Source organism: Quercus suber, unplaced genomic scaffold (genome assembly GCF_002906115.3).
Source record: "Quercus suber isolate HL8 unplaced genomic scaffold, Cork oak 2.0 scaffold_15, whole genome shotgun sequence".
In the NCBI taxonomy this organism is placed as follows: Eukaryota; Viridiplantae; Streptophyta; class Magnoliopsida; order Fagales; family Fagaceae; genus Quercus; species Quercus suber.
Genome location: NW_027069480.1, coordinates 1369573 through 1386197, shown reverse-complemented (window position 1 = coordinate 1386197; position 16625 = coordinate 1369573). Strand labels below are relative to the sequence as shown.

General features: G+C 37.7%; 2 protein-coding genes across 2 annotated transcripts; both read left to right on the top strand.

Moving 5' to 3' along the window:
• Window positions 1–1149: 1149 nt before the first annotated feature.
• LOC136071201 (uncharacterized) lies at window positions 1150–2568 on the top strand. The gene has a single exon (XM_065782215.1). The coding sequence runs from the start codon at window positions 1150–1152 to the stop codon at window positions 2566–2568; it is 1419 nt and encodes a 472-aa protein (XP_065638287.1).
• Window positions 2569–7896: 5328 nt separating this feature from the next.
• Window positions 7897–15572, top strand: LOC112028826 (uncharacterized). Its single transcript, XM_065782213.1, has 19 exons — window positions 7897–7978; window positions 8577–8644; window positions 9058–9130; window positions 9300–9408; window positions 11403–11577; window positions 11666–11784; window positions 11895–11998; window positions 12100–12262; window positions 12720–12834; window positions 12919–13001; window positions 13083–13207; window positions 13302–13431; window positions 13996–14092; window positions 14205–14330; window positions 14714–14806; window positions 14906–15011; window positions 15092–15234; window positions 15320–15406; window positions 15522–15572. The coding sequence occupies exons 1-19, from the start codon at window positions 7897–7899 to the stop codon at window positions 15570–15572; spliced, it is 2049 nt and encodes a 682-aa protein (XP_065638285.1).
• Window positions 15573–16625: the final 1053 nt, after the last annotated feature.

The following is a 16625-nucleotide window of genomic DNA, read 5'->3' as shown; positions in this document are numbered from 1 at the left end:
CTAGCCATGTTGGCTGTGGACGAGCAAATGCAGACTATGAGTATAGAAGAAAGAAGAATTGTCGCAGAACCAACTGAAGTATTGGAAGATGTTTTATTACAAGAAAATGATCCTGAGAAATTCACTAGGATCAGAACAGGGATGAAAGAGAAAGTGAAAGAAGACCTTGTCCAGTTTCTGAGGAAGAATACCGATGTTTTTGCGTGGAGTCATAATGACATGCATGGTATTGATCCAAGGGTAATTACTTATCGGTTAAATGTGTTCCCTTCTTTTAAGCCTGTTCGACAAAAGCAGAGAGTCTTCGCTTCGGAAAGAGACAAGGCTATCAAGGAAGAGGTTCAGAAGCTGACTACAGCGCATTTCATCCGGGAAGTCTATTACCCGGATTGGTTAGCAAATGTAGTGATGGTAAAGAAGGCAAATGGCAAGTGGAGGATGTGTGTAGACTTCACTGACTTGAACAAGGCCTGCACTAAGGATAGTTATCCTTTACCATGCATTGACCAACTGGTGGATTCCACAGCTGGCCATCAGTTGCTGAGCTTCATGGATGCCTTCTCAGGATATAATCAGATAAAGATGGATGAGGCTGACCAAGAAAAGACCTCTTTTATTACCAGTCAAGGTTTGTTTTGTTACAAGGTGATGCCCTTCGGTCTAAAAAATGCAGGGGCAACTTATCAAAGGTTGGTGAATCATATGTTTTGTCCACAGATAGGACGGAACGTGGAGGTGTACGTGGATGACATGCTAGTGAAGAGTTTAGACGAGGGAAGCAACTTGGACGATCTTCAGGAAACCTTTGAAACACTTAGGCAATACAAGATGAAACTGAACCCAAGTAAATGTGCATTCAGAGTCTCATCAGGAAAGTTTCTAGGATTCATGGTTTCACAAAGAGGAATTGAGGCAAATCCAGACAAGATCAAAGCCATATTGAACATGGAGCCACCGAAGAACATCAAGGAAGTCCAATCCCTCACTAGACGAGTTGCAGCGTTTAACAAGTTTGTTTCAAGAGCCACAGACAAGTGTTTGCCCTTCTTCAAAATTTTTAGGAAGGCATTTGAATGGATGGACGAGTGTAAGAAGGCCTTCTAGGACCTGAAGTACTACCTTACTACGCCTCCATTGTTAAGTCCGTCCATGCTAGGAGAGGAACTATATCTCTATTTAGCAGTTTTCCTGCATGTCGTGAGTTCAGCGTTGATCAGGGAGGAAGAAAAGGTGCAAAAGCCTGTGTATTACATTAGCCGAGCATTGAGAGGAGCAGAAGGAATGTACCCATTGATAGAGAAGTTAGCGTTTGCACTGATAACAACTTCTAGGAAGTTAAGGCACTACTTCCAGGTTCATGTCATCAATGTCATGACTGACCATCCGTTCAAGAAGGCAATGAACAAACTAGAAGCTGCGGGACGACTGATCCAATGGGCAGTTGAGCTCAGTGAGTTTGACATTCGGTATCAGCTGAGGAATGCAATCAAGGCCCAAGCCCTGGTAGATTTCATTGCAGAGTTCACTCCGAACCATGAGGACTTGGAAGAGATAGAAGGCAATAAAAAATGGGTCGTCCATGTGGACGGATCGTCTATGCTGTATGCAGGGGGTATAAGAGTTGTTTTGCAATCACCAGAAGGAGATAAGTTGAATTACAAGGTTCGCTTGCAGTACCAGACAACTAACAATGAAATGGAGTATGAAGCCCTTCTTAAAGGGTTGGAGTTGGCTAAATCTATAGAAGCGGGCTCGGTGCTTGTCCTGGGAGACTCACAGTTGGTCATAGGGCAAGTAAATGGAACATGTGAAGCCAAGAAAGATAGAATGAAGATGTATTTGAAGAAGGTGTTACGCCTTGTGAAGAAATTCAAAGAAGCTAATTTTGTTCAAATCCCGAGGGAAGAGAACATAGAAGCAAATACCTTGGCAAAGGAAGCCTCCGCTAATGAAGCGATGGACAAGATTGATGAAATACAATACATGCCAAGTATAGACCTCCCAGAAATACTACAGATAGAAGGTGAAGAAAATTGGATGACCCCAATAGTGTCATATTTGAAAGACGGAAGGCTTCTAGAAGGGAAGGACGAAGCCAGGAAGCTCAGAGTTAAATCGGCTAGATACGTCCTTATGGACGAAGTGCTGTACAAAAGAGGTTTTTCACAACCATACCTGAGGTGCTTGGCCCTAGATAAGTCGAATTACATACTTAGAGAAGTTCATGAAGGAGCGTGTGGTAACCATTCAGGAGCTAGGTCACTCGTCCACAAGGTTATCCGTTCAGGATACTATTGGCCAACCATCCAAGCTAATGCTAAGGCATATGTTAAGGTATGTGACCAATGTCAACGATTCAGTAATATTCCTAGACAACCGTCAGAATACCTTACCCCAATGATGTCCCCTTGGCCTTTCGCACAGTGGGGTTTGGATATTTTAGGCTCCTTCCCAACTGGAACCAGACAGATGAAGTTTTTGGTGGTGGGGATAGATTATTTCACTGAACAGGTGGAAGCTGAAACCTTAGTAAAAATCACAAAGCAAAATGTCAAAAACTTTGTTTAGAAGAGCATTATATGCAGATTTGGAGTACCAAGGGTGTTAGTGTCTGACAATGGACGACAAGTTGATAACACACCCTTCAGAGAATTTTGTGAACAACTCGGAATCAAGAATCACTACTCCTCACCCTCCCACCCACAGGCCAATGGACAAGCAGAAGTAGCAAACCGATCCTTATTAAAAATTATCAAGACTCGGCTTGAAGGAGCAAAGGGAGTATGGCTAGACGAATTACCTGGTGTTTTGTGGGCCTATAGAACAACAACAAGGACCCCTACCAGGTAAACTCCTTTCAAACTAGCTTATAGTAGTGAAGCAGTCATACCTGCAGAGGTGCACATGGCCAGCCACAGGGTGATGAAGTATCAAGATGAAGAAAACAAAGAACAAATTCGTCTTAACCTCGATCTTATAGACGAGGTAAGGATGGACGCGGAGCAAAGAGCAGCAAGGGACAAAAACCTCATGGCCAGGCAGCATGACGCCATGGTGAAACCTAGGCGCTTCAACATTGAGGATCTCGTCCTGAAGAAGGTTTCTTTGGCCACAAAAATTCGGCCCACGAAAAATTGAACCAAATTGGGAAGGACCTTACAGGGTAATCAACTGTAAGAGGCAGAGATCCTACTACTTGGAAGCCCTGGATGGAAGGAAGCTGGAACACCCTTGGAATGTTGAACACCTGAGAAGGTACTATCAATAAAGGGTGATCATGGACGAGTGTTGCTGCAGGACGAGTACCATGGACGATTTGAAATGGACGATTTGAAGAAATAGTATTATGTTGGATTTGCTTATTACTACTATTGCGTTTTAAGTGTGTATGTATTTTGTGTTGCTCATGGACGAAGTTATGTTTAAATATTCTTAGTTTCCTAAAAAGCACTAGCTCTCCAGCATGTGCTAATATTGTGGACGAATGATCACATAGTATGGATTTCCAAATATATATATGAGATATTTTTAAATATATGTATGATTGTATGGGAATCCTTAATTTTCTATGATTCAAGATGATCCACGGAAGGCGAAAGGCCAAAGACGAGTAAAATCCTTGGACGCAAGGATGTATCGTCTATGTGCTTTCCTTCAAATAAGGATAAAGTAAGAAAAATAAAACCTAAGGTATGTCCGTCCAAACTCAGGACAGGATAAAACTCATGGTATCTCCGTCTAAGCTCAAGACGAGATAAAATTCCAAATATACCCGTCCAAGTTCAAGACGAAGAGAAATTCGATTATCATCGTCCAAACCATGGACGAATGCTAAGTGTGAAGAAACACAATCCGTGGACGAGCCCAAAGGGCTAAATAAATCCATCGTATGGACGAGAGTTCACTGAGAATATTATCGTCAAAGACGAATAAATAATCGCCTCTAGTTTGAATAAATGATTGAACTAGCCAAAAGATGATATTCATAGACGAATTAGAGATTGTATTTTAAGGGTTCATTTTCACTCCAGCTTTGTGATGAAGGAACTTCGCCCATAAACCTAAGCCGAAGTGAAATGTTTTACTAACAGCATGGACGATACTAATAAGGTATGTTCATAAATCCTTAAAACATGGTCAAAAATGATAAAAACAATATAAATGAAAACCATTCATTCATTCATTCATGAAATCTAAGGGTAGACCACCACAGTCCAAAAACCCTTGAAAGTAACGAGTAATTGTTAATAAAAGCTCGTCCATAAACTTGGACGAGAGAATTGTACTTAAATAAATTTAAAAAAAGAAAAAGAAAAAGAAGAAAATAAAAGCCCAAAACAATGGGCATCTCCAGAAAAGATAAAACATAAATTTTCTAAGGAAAATAAAATCACTTGGGCTCGTCCTGAGTAACTTCAGTGTTAGCATCGTCCATAACATTTACATCCTCGGAGCTCGTCTGCAGCAAAGAACTCTCTGTGGCAAGGGGAAGCTTGAAGGAATCAAAGTTTAAGTTAGGATAAGCTTCTTTGGCATCAGCACGGAAGTCCTCATAACTAGCAGCATAGTGGCTGTCTAGATGATTCTTGTACTCGTCAGACTTCTTGAAGGCTGAAATGGCTTCCTCACTTGCTTTCTCCAAGGACAAAGCGAATCCTGAAACTTCTCACTCCAAGTAAGCAATACGAGTGTCCTTCTCGACACCATCTGCCTTGAGTTCTTCCACCTCTTCCTTTAACTTCTTCTCACTTGCTAGCAAACGGTTGACTTCATCAGTTAGCCTAATCACCTCCCCCTTTTTCAACAAAACTTCATTACTCAGCTCTTTAGCCTTCTCTTTTTCCGTCTTGGCCTCCTCAGCAAGTTCCTTGGCCTGGCATATCGCTGTATAAAATTTTGACATAGCCTGTGCATGAACGAAGGAAAGTTAGAGATTCTATAAAATAAAAAATAAAAAAAAACAAACAAACAAACAATTTATTAAAGGCACACAAGGACAAGTAAAGGTCCTACCTTGAAGAGGTCGTGGATTCCAGAACGTTCAAATTCCTTCACTGACATATTGTAACATTCGTTAACCTCATTGTCAGTGACGATTCCTTTGAACGTTTTCTATGCATAGCCCTCGTCCAACACCAAGTTAGAGGGACGATCAGATGCCTCTGACGGATGAGGCTTGCAAGCAGTCTTAGATGGAGGGGGAGTAGGATCAGCTTGAACAGGATGAACTATCTGGACGGGCTCCACGATGGTAGGAGGGTCGTCCAGATTCACCGTCGAAGTAAATTTGGGGACCTTGGAAAGAGAAGTCTGAGTGGTCTTTTGTTGTTTGGAGCCTCGACGACTAGAAAGGTCGTCCAGGTCCACAGCACTTGAAATCTTCTTAGAATTTCTCTTCCCAGCTTGGACGGCAGTCTTCTGGACGATAGGAGGCACGAGAGCATCGTCGTCCCCACTGGTTACTGTTTTTTCCTTATTTTCTCTCATTGTAATTATTCCTACAACAAAGGAAATCAGTTAAAAAAAAAAAAAAAGGGAGGAAAGAAGGTAGAGATGGACGATACTTACTTCTGTGGGTAGTTTCCTCGTGGCCTAAGTTCTCAGCAGTTGGTTCTGGACCAAGCCCCCACGTAGCCAAACTACTAAAAGTTACCAAATCGTGAAAAGTCCTTCTAGGGAAGGCACGCACTTGGTCAATTCGATCCAAGTAAGATCTGTCCAAACGTGGACGAATAACAGCTGCACCAATAAAAAGAAAGGTGGTTAGGATGATTGAGAGTTTAAAAAAAAAAAAAGTGTTAAGGAATAAAAGAAATAACATGGAAAGAAAACATACCCTCAGAATGAAGGCGACCTATGAGGCTGGTAAAAGGAGGGAAGGGGGCATGACCAACATCAATTGGGTCCCCAACCCAATTTCTAGAAATTATAAAAAACTCTTTTTTCCAGAGCCTGTCAGACGAGCTACGGCCCTTTATCAAGCTATAATGAGAGTCTCTGGACGACAACTGGTAAAAACCAGCTGACTTCTTTATTTCTAAGGGCTTATAACAGTAGAGGAACTCGTCCACTGTTATAGGACATTCCCCTTCCAATGCCTCACGCCATAACACTTGCATGGCAACTATCGTCCTCCAACCATTGGGGTTAAGCTGGTTGGGACCAATGCCTAACCTATAAAGAAGACCTCTACAAAATGAATTTAAGGGAAACCTAAGGCCAGTTAAGAGGTAAGATGTGTATACTCCCAAGCCAGAAGAGGGAGAACAACACCACTCTCCTTCCTTGGGTAGACGAGGTTCAAACTCCCTAGGAATTTGGTATCTATCTACTAAAACTTTTAACTTAGGGGCATCTAAGGTGGACGCTACCTCGGGTGCACAACTGTATATTACATTCTCCTTTTCCTCATCCTCGTCCTGAGAAGAGCTAGGTGACGCTCTGGACGAGCTAGCCCCAGCTCCAGAGGCCGTCCTACATTGCATTTCCTAGAATTCTTCTAAGGAAATGCCAGGAACCCCGGACGAATAATGCTCGTCCGAGGAACTACTACTATAACTAGTGTTACCCTCACCACTCTCAAAACTCCCAGACGAGACGTCCTGATACTCGTCTATTTCTCTCTCTGTACTACTAGGCGAAAACATAACTAAAATAAAGATTAAGACGAAAACCTAAAAGGAAGAAGAAATACCTGAACTAGGACGAAGGCTAGACGAGAATCTTGGACGAGATAGCAGAAGGGAGTCTATGAGAAAGGTAAAGGGTAAGAAAGAAAATGTGCCTATTTATAGGGCCCAGGAGTAGGGTCAGTGAAGCGACACCATCCACTGAGAAGATGACATGTGGCAATTGCATGGAAAAATGTAATCGACTTAACTACTCAACGAATTAAATAGCAACACGTGGCTACATAAAGGGAATTAAATCCCTATAATGCCCTTGGACGACACCCTAGACAAGGGGGCAACTGATGGTGTAGCAAAAATTACATCTATGGTTCGTCCAAAAGAGTCATTCATGATCACCAGTTAGCTTGACGACAGCCAAACATCTCTGATTCGTCCAGCCATCTCATCCCTGAGTATGGATCGATGAAATCCTCAGAATCAAAATTGAAAGAGTCGTCCATGTGCAAAGCGCATGGACGACCCCAATAGTCGGACAAAGAGTCGTCCATGGGCATTGCACATGGACGACCACACAACAATTGGCAAATTCTGGAGCAGCTAATCAACCCGTATTCATCGCCACCAATTCCTCCCAAGTATGTAACTTCCAGTAGCGGTTATAATTTCTATAGCCGTTGAGGAAGTTATGTCCGGATTCTACAAATCTGGGGGAAGTTATCGAGCCAATAACCGCCCCAAAGTTCTCTATATAAGAGCCAGTCTGAAACACGCAAAGGTATGAGATACTGAAATTTTTACTCCTAATACAGTTAGAACTCCATTAGTGAGAAGATACTAACTTAGCCATCGGAGGGTATTAGGCCGGTCCACCCCAGTCTCCTCTGACAGCGTGTTCGTTTTTCAGGCTTTCGCTATCGCTTTCAGCCCATCGAAGTCAAGTTGTTCAGCCTATTGATTCTGTTCATCATCAAGGGCAATGCAGATATTTCGTGTTACATTGAACTTCATTGGTATAATTTATTTTTCTTTATGCCCTTATTGTTCAAAAGTTTTTCTTTTTTTGACTCTGTAATATTTATTCTTCATGGTGGTTGTCATATGTATAGTGAAATTCATTCACATATTGAACTTGAAGCTATGAAACGAATAGTATATTTTAATTGTAGAATTTATATATGAGATGAAGTAACTTATTGGTATGTAGTTCAATAGACTAAACTGTAATTTGTGTTAAGACTAGTGGTGCTTATTAGTGGTTAATATGATGGTAATATCAGTCTGGTTGTTCATGCAAGTGATTTTAGGTGTGCAAAATGTTAAGCTGTACTTGAAAGAGAAAGCGGCTTGTTTGTTTTGTCAATGAGGGAAAAAGAATGAATTGGGTGCTTGTTGCTGTATTGGATTATTTTGCAACTTGTTTTGATTTTGTGTTATCTTTTGTGATATTCTTTATGAATTGTCTCAAGACTTTTCTTCTCAGTTTCAGTTTCCAGCTAGATTTAATTTGATGCAGGCTTCACAGTTTGAACACTTAGACCCATTAATTCCTTTTACAGGACAGAAAAAGGGGGAAAAGAATAAAATAAATCAAATGACCAGTAACCAGAGTTATTGCAGAAGATTAACTAGCCTTTAAAGTGTTTATTAGTGTTGTAATTAGGCCGCTATCTTTTTAATGAAATAAGGAAAACCAATTTCTTTCCTGTTAGGTGTTGTACATGGTCAATATGGGAGAACAATGCAGCATAAATGGTTTGGAAGTACATGTTTAAATATTAAGTATTATAATTTGGAATCATTAGGATTGGGTTGACTTTGTGCATCTGTGGAAGTTCTTTTGGTTGGTATTCTTGTTACTAATTATTGCCTCTTTGGGATGTAACTTGCTTTCATTTAGTTTTTTGTGCATGTTCACAACAATAATGTCTACTAATTGATTTGCAGCCACTGCAAAAATATGGAACAATGGACTTTACTTCAGACGAGAAGGCCAGAAGGGTATTCCACCGGAGGTCTGCTGCTTGCTGATCCTATGTGATATAATTTTTACTTTTCTTATTGTATTGCAAGTATAAATCATCTCTTGTTTCTGTTTTTGTATGTTCTCAAAAATTGATTGTTGAAGATTTTAAAAAACACAAAAACAAAGAAGCAACTACAAGCAAGGGTGAATTATGAATTATCATGAGTGCCACTATGAGCCAAATTATATTCTGGCATATTTCTGCATTGAAACATGAGAGAAATAGGTTCATGATGGAGTCTTTTGATGTGTCTGATCACTTGGAACAATTAAAGATTTACTTTTTTCTTTGTGTATTTTTCATTGTGTTTTTTTTTTTCATTATTAGTGTCATGGAAAATGCAATATTGCTCATCTTCTTTATTGTTTATATATTTGTAATTATGCACTTTGGTGTTGCAGGAAAGGGTTTCATATAAAGAAGCTTTTCCAATTGTTATTTGTGATCCATCAGCACCCTTCAATATGTCATTTCGTATATCAAGGATTGGTTTCGTTTAGGCACTATTTGCCAGGACATTGTGGTCCATATGTATTAAATCAAAATTTTGAATATCTTGTTTAAGTTTTATTTTAACCCACAATATACTTTTTTGATGAAAAATATGTATATATGCACACATTTTTAACATTTCAACTCCAAGACGAGGCTGCTTTGACACTTCAGTGCATAGAGAAATGCAAAGATGGTGGATTTGAGGAAATTTTTATGACCAAGGTTGACTCTGCTGCTAAATATGACTATTGCATAAGGTAAAACTGTTTAACTAATATCTGTAACATTTGTCATTTATTGCTTAACAGAAGACTTGTTTAACGATGGAATGGTGAAGTGTTCTAGATTGGGTTACAGTGTTAGGCTTTCGTTCTTTTTCTTCAATCCATGATTTCATGGACTTTTGTACTTTATGCACTTGATTTGTTTTTGTCCTTGATGTATACTTCCTGTATACTCAGGTGACACCCCTCTTCTTTTTAATAAATTTTTATTACTTATAAAAAAAAAGATGGAATGGTGAAGTGATGAATTATACTTTCTTAATGTTCCTGCTTGCGTTTGAATAGTTTCTTAAATGTTATTCTTGAAAATTGAAAGAGGTTTTATATTTCTTAATATCAAGTTATCAACCAAGAAAGATGCATAATTTAGGTTTTGCAAGCATGCTTTGTGCTTTCCTACTTTAGAAAAATATAATTGCATGGAATTTATTATGTGGTGATTGAACATAGGTTAAGACACAAAACAAAAATATTAGAGAATCATTTGGTTTCATGCCAGGGCTATCTACCATGGAAGCTATTTTTTTTACTTAGACGTCTAATGAAAGATATAGAGAAGCCTCTAAAGATCTACATGTGGTTTTTATTGACCAAGAAATCACATCAGGAGTATTGCATGATCCCAAAATTCCTATTAAGTTAAAAGGGGAAGTTTTATAAGAACGTTATAAGATTAGCTATACTATTTGGTTCTAAGTGATGCGTTGTTATAAAATGAGTGAGCTGGAATGAGAATGTTGCGATGGATAACTGAAAATACAAGAAAAGATAGGCTTCAAAACGAGGAAATTTGCATAAAAATAGGTATGACTCCTATTAATGAAAAGAGGAGAGTCACTTGAGATTGTTTAGTTATATGTATAGGCATGCAATTAATGCACTAGTGAGAGCCTGGATTCAAGTCAATGGAAAAAAAGGTAGAAGATTGTTTGTTACTAATTGATGGGCTATTATAAAATGAGTGTAGCTGGAATGAGAATGTTACGATGGATAACTGAAAATATAAGAAAAGATAGGCTTCAAAATGAGGAAATTTGCTTAAAAATAGGTATGACTCCTATTAACGAAAAGAAGAGGAGGGTTGCTTGAGATTGTTTGGTCATATGTAAAGGTGAGCGATTAATGCACTAGTAAGAGATTGGATCAAGTCAATGGAAAAAAAAAAGGTAGAAGAAGACCTAAAATACCATTAATAGTAGTTAAAAAAGGCATGTCATTTAAGGAGTTAACAAAGATTATGACTTTCTTTGGGAATCTATATTGAGCTTATTAAACCTGCTCTACAGTCATTGTCTTTATATTGGAGTAAAAAAATAACCCCAACAGAAGCTAGAAGATCAGATGGCCCTCATCCTGAGAAATGATTGCCCAACATTTGAACTTTAAGTGAATGTCTGTGTTTTGTTAAGGTGATGGTCAAATAGGGTGCTGCCTTTTAATCTCAGCTTAAATTGTTCACTTTTGTTGGTTTAGTTGGGTTTTTTTTTCCCCTCACAGGGTTATGGAGTCAACTCTAGTGTAGATTATCAAAATTTTAAATTATGGTTTATTTCTCCTCAAAATTTAGTTAAGTCAAGAAAATGTTTCTTTGATCTTCCACTTGTTTCTTTCTTCAATAAATTTTTTTATTAATGCCTTCAGTTTTTGAAAATTTAGGCAGGTTGGTAGTGAATATGGATAATGTTGGGGCATTTATATTGTAGTAGATTACTTCCCCCCTCCCCTAATAAAATATTAGTATAGTATGATTATGACTTCTCAATCTGGGCACATTTTCCATGCATGTGATTTTGGACTAGTAGTTCTAGAAAGTCTGTGGTCTATGTCTACAACTTTTATGTTTTGCACAATCTATTCTTGTTAATAGTCATTGCATTCATTGGATTTTGTTGTGATTTATTGCTTGGAATTTTTTAAGCTACATTATATCTCCATTGTCGTTTTCTTTTACACTTTTGCTTATTCAGATTGGACTTAAAGGGGAAAAGTGAGGTTCATGCATCGGGATATTGCTTGGATGATGAATGTTGGAGACTATATGAGCAGAAGGTGCAGAGTCTTCTGAATCAGGGGTTGAATAATAGAGCAAACTTGATTCGTGTTACCTGGAGAAATGCATTGTCAGAATGCAGTATAGAGAATGTATGGAATCAAATTTTAACTTCAACTTCCCATTCCATAGTTTGCTTTTGTTTTGGATCGACATCTTCTAATCAGCTTGTCACTCCAGGGCTTTTCAATATTAGATAGAGAGCCATTGCTTGTTGGAGTTTCAGTGAGCTCTATGGAGAATGCTTTCAGGGTTGTTGATATTGGCCCAAATGTTGAAAATAAGGAGGAGTTATTTGGGTTTTCTCTTTTAGACTTTTTTTTTTTTTTTGGGGGGGTGGGATTTCATGGCAGTTCTGATGTTTGTTGATATTACTCATGATTTGCACTGGGCTCTCAAATTCCGAAAGTTTTGGGGGGAGAAGGCTGAGCTTAGGAGATTTAAAGATGGTACAATTGCAGAAAGCACAGGTGAGGTATTCCTTCATGCTTCTTTTGGCTGCTGGTAATCAAGGTTAGTTGATTCTGGAGGTTTTGCATGCTTTTTACCCATTTGGCTAAGATCAAGTGTCAAGATGATAAACCTGATGGTTTTTTTTTTCCCATTTTTTGTAGTATGGGAAAGTGAGCGCTGGAATAGACATCTCATTTTGAAAAGAATTTCTGAATATGTACTTTTGCGGCATCTTTCTTCATCAAAGGAGAATATTGTGCATATTGTGGATCAACTTGATTTCTCTCTACTTCATGGTGTTCGTGGTAATGAATTGGCCGCTGAGTACTTTTAAATTTTGCCAATTCTTTTTATTGTTCTTTTCTCTTGGAATTGCTCAATGCTTTGTAATAAGAAAGTGATAATTTTATTAGATCCTATATCATTTTCTGGAAGCTTGCTTGAGGCACTTGAAGTTTTATCAAAGCGCCTGCATCTTATCCAAGACATCCCATTGAAGGTATCTAGTGTGCAGCCCTTAGATCCAGGTACCTTTTCATAGCTGGAAATCTTTGTTCATGTTTTGTTATCTTTGTTTAAAAGATTTTTTTGTTGCTTATAGAAGTTATAATGGTAGCTTAGCTCATAAAACTCTATCGAGAATTTGGGTTTGGATTGTTCTTATACAGAGTTTATTTTGTTATTAAGGAAAATTCTTGATTTGACTTATCTTTTATAGCCAATTAACCCTCCTCAACCAAGAATTATTGTCCTGTGCACTTAAATAAATCGCAACTTTCAGGTTTACTTCTGTCTTCCCTCCTGAACCTCATCCACTGGCTATTGACAAGGGTGATGTTACAAGGCTACAAAAGCTCATGCCATCCTGCATTCAGCCTCTGGAAGTTATGATTCAGGCATGATATCTTGTTTATCTGTCTTGCTTTCTTTATTTATTCTTGTTATTTAATTTCTGAAAGTTATAATTTTCTCTGATCCAGTTGGAAGGCTCTAGGAACTGGCCAGTGGATGATATAGCGATTGAGAAAACTAAAACTGCTTTCCTTCTTAAAATTGGAGAGAGGTAGTTCTTGCTGGGGTTCTTTATTCACAATAATGGCTATATTCTTTTTGAAAGGTTTATCTAATAATACTACTATGGCAGTCTCCAGAATTCTTGGGGGATGACATGTACTGCTACTGAGGATGATGTTGATGTTTTCGTGTCTGGATATGTATATCGTCTTAAAATTTGGCATGAGAGGGGCCTGAGTTTGTTGAAAAGGGAAGGTAAGAACTCTAAGTCTAACATATGGCTATGTATATATGGGTCTGCTTGTCAGACTTTTATGATGTTGACTTGATTAAACCAATTAATTTGCAGATGGAAGTGAGTCAAGTGACCAATTTAAGTGGGTCTGCTCTATAGACAAAGAACTCTTTGTTCACAGTCAGCATTCTAGCATGATTAATGCATTACAGGGTCGTTATCAGCTATATGGACCTGTAGTTAGGTGAGCTTTTATTTTTGCATGCTAAATTATCTTTCTGGTTCAACCCCCAACTCTGAATAACTTCCTTTTGTTATTTGTGAAGGATTGCAAAACGATGGGTTGCCTCGCATCTATTTTCATCTTGCTTAGTAGAAGAGGCAGTCGAGCTATTGGTCGCTCATCTCTTTTTAAAACCTTTGCCATTTAATGCTCCTTGCTCTCGCATCACTGGATTTTTAAGGTTGGGTTATCTGTTCCTGCGTAGAAGGAATTTTAACTAATTAGTAACTATGTAAATTAGATGCTTGATTTTGCATGTTAAATCATAGATATTAACTTAAAACATTATGAAGAAATAGATTTTCAAGAAACTTTTCTTCCAGGGACTTTATAACATGTAACTCTATTGAAATAGAAACAGCTAAACAAATATTTCTGAATTCAATTTTGGTTAATATAAACTATGATGGCTCCATATGTGGGCTTATTTAATATATGGGTTGCTCAGACTATTATATCTGCAAACTAGTTAGTCTCCTTGGGCCTGATGGTGTTCTGTCATATGCATTCCAACTTCATTAATAGGTTCCTCCGATTACTATCAGAATATGATTGGACCTTTTCTGCTTTGGTTGTTGACATAAACGAAGATTTGAGCACAAAAGATGAGAAAGAGATAAGCGTAAGTTCTGTATTGAGTGAATTATTATTGAATAGTATACAATAATTTTGGTTCATTCTTTCTTAAATTTGTGATCTTATTTTTCACTGGATGTCCATTGTCATTTTTTCAGAATAACTTTATGTTGACTAGAAAAGGTTACGAAGAAAACAAACAAAATGTAAGTGCAGCAATGTTCCTGGCTACAGCTTATGACAAGGCATCTGAGGCTTGGACCAGATTCTCTCCAAACGTATCGGTTGGTAGTTCCTTTAAATTCAACTTGGTTGCCTAATTGTTTAAAAGCTGAAGCATCCTCTCATATGCTCAGTTGGTAGTTCCTTTAAATTCAATTTGCTTGTGCTTATTTGACAATATTGTTACCTTTTTAATGGATATTCCTTTTCCATTAAAACATTTCTTGTGAGTTGTATTGTGAGAGTATCTTGGTAGCTTTCCTGCGAACATTGACTTAGCCAAGAAGACATTCTTTGGTATCATCTAGATTTTGCTCAGTGGAGACACTCTCAACATCTACTTGCCTGCATCCAGTTCTTGTTTTTGTATGTGCAAATAGTGTTCGATTTAGTATGGATTGTGTCCTATTCTATATTGACACATGGAAACTGTTTTACTCAAAAGGAACTTAAAAGGTTGGTGGCTTATGCTAGAAGCAGTGCAAACTTGTTGAACAAACTCATCTTGCAGGACCAGATTGATTCCTATAAATGGGAGGTGAGTCTGAAACATTTGTCAGGTTTTAGAGGGTTATGGTTTTTTAATTTTTTGATTTCTATGTACATGAGTTGTTACAGCATCATTTTTTTCTTGCAGTGCCTTCTCCGAACTCCTTTGAACAACTATGATGCTGTCATTCTTCTCCACAGGGACAATTTACCATACCCCCAACGTCTTCTCTTTCCTTCTGAACTAAACCAAGGTAAACTTCTGCAGCCTTTTTCACTAGCATTGCTGAACTTTTTAGTAAATTAAGTTCCATAACATGCACATCCTGGGCAGGGAAGCATGTGGCTCGGGGGAATGCTAGCAAGGTTTTCCAACCCTTCATGTCACCCGGAGACTTTAAGGGTAGCTCAGAGGAACTGAAAAATAAGCTATTGGTGAACTTTGATCCACTGAGGTTCTTTGTTGGAGACTTAGAGGTAAGCATTTTCACTGGTTTGATGTTAATCTTGAAATCATTGCTCTCCTTATTATTTACATTACATTTTCTTTTGACACATGCAGAAAGAGTTTTCCAACATGTTCAAGGTGTGGTATGATTCTCTGGGAGGAGATGCTATTGGCATAACGTGGGACAGATTTTCTTCCAAGGTATAGTTCAATATCTTTCCTAAGTTCTGATGAGAAACTTGATGAGATGCAATGTGTATAGTGTACTGATCTTATTAACTTGAATCTTCTGCCCTGAATTTATATATTATTCTAGTCTTCTAGAAACGGGGTCGAGAGGAAGGAGAAGATCCAGTTGATGTATTAAAATCCGTTGGTCAATTCGGTAAAGGATTTGTGAGGAGCGTTTATTCCCTGAAGTCTCCAAGGCTTATGAATTAACTATGTACTAAAATGAGTAATAGTAAAGAAATCACAAATAGCGTGTTGTAAGTTTTTTATTATTATTTATTTTTAATATATAAATATTTATTTATTTATAGTTGAGTAGTATTCCCCATTTTCCAATTGACAAAATAGTTTTGAGGAGCATTGTGCTGTGATTTGTGTTTCTTGTTTCTAGTTTTTGGTTGGTTAGAGAAATAAGAAATAGGGGGGAAAGAGAGGGGAGGGGGTACAACTGTACTAGGTTACCTTCCATGCTACATGTACTGGTGACTGCAACACGCAGGAGTTGAAAAAGGGAAACCGTTCGGCAATATTTGTGTACTTTTGCTTCATAAGAGAACTAATTTGATTTGTAGTATTAAGCTCTATTCGATATCTTCTTAGAAATAATATATGGAGATATCTTGATGAATGCATTACTATGGGGCTGTGATCAAATACCTCCACCAATATACGGATTCAATCAAAACTCTGTACTGAAGCTTTAAAAAGAAGATAAATGCTATATTCACAACATTTTTATCATACTTTCACAACAAATCTTAAATTATAATTAAGTTGTTACTAGTTTTGATTTAAACTCATTGTTGAAATTACTTTTTTTGCCCATCAATAATAGTAAAAAACAACTTGTCACTTAAAATTTGTTTTGAAAATGTTATGAACATAACATTTCTTAAAAAATAAAGGTAAATTATAAATTACATCTTATTTATATGTTACCAAGTCATTCCTTTTAACTTTGACTGGTTTCCAATGTAGGCTCTTTGTCTAAATTGTTAAGTCTTTTAAAATGATGTAATTTTGAAATGTAAAAAATGCTAAAAATAAATAAAAAAAAACCCTAAAGAATTGAATTGAGAATAGGTCAAATTCATTCTATGAAGTAGCGGAGAAAAAAAGGGTTCAGTAGTGAAGAGAAGACAATGGGTTATGACTTGTGAGCATAGTTATTAAACCCAGATCGACTTAG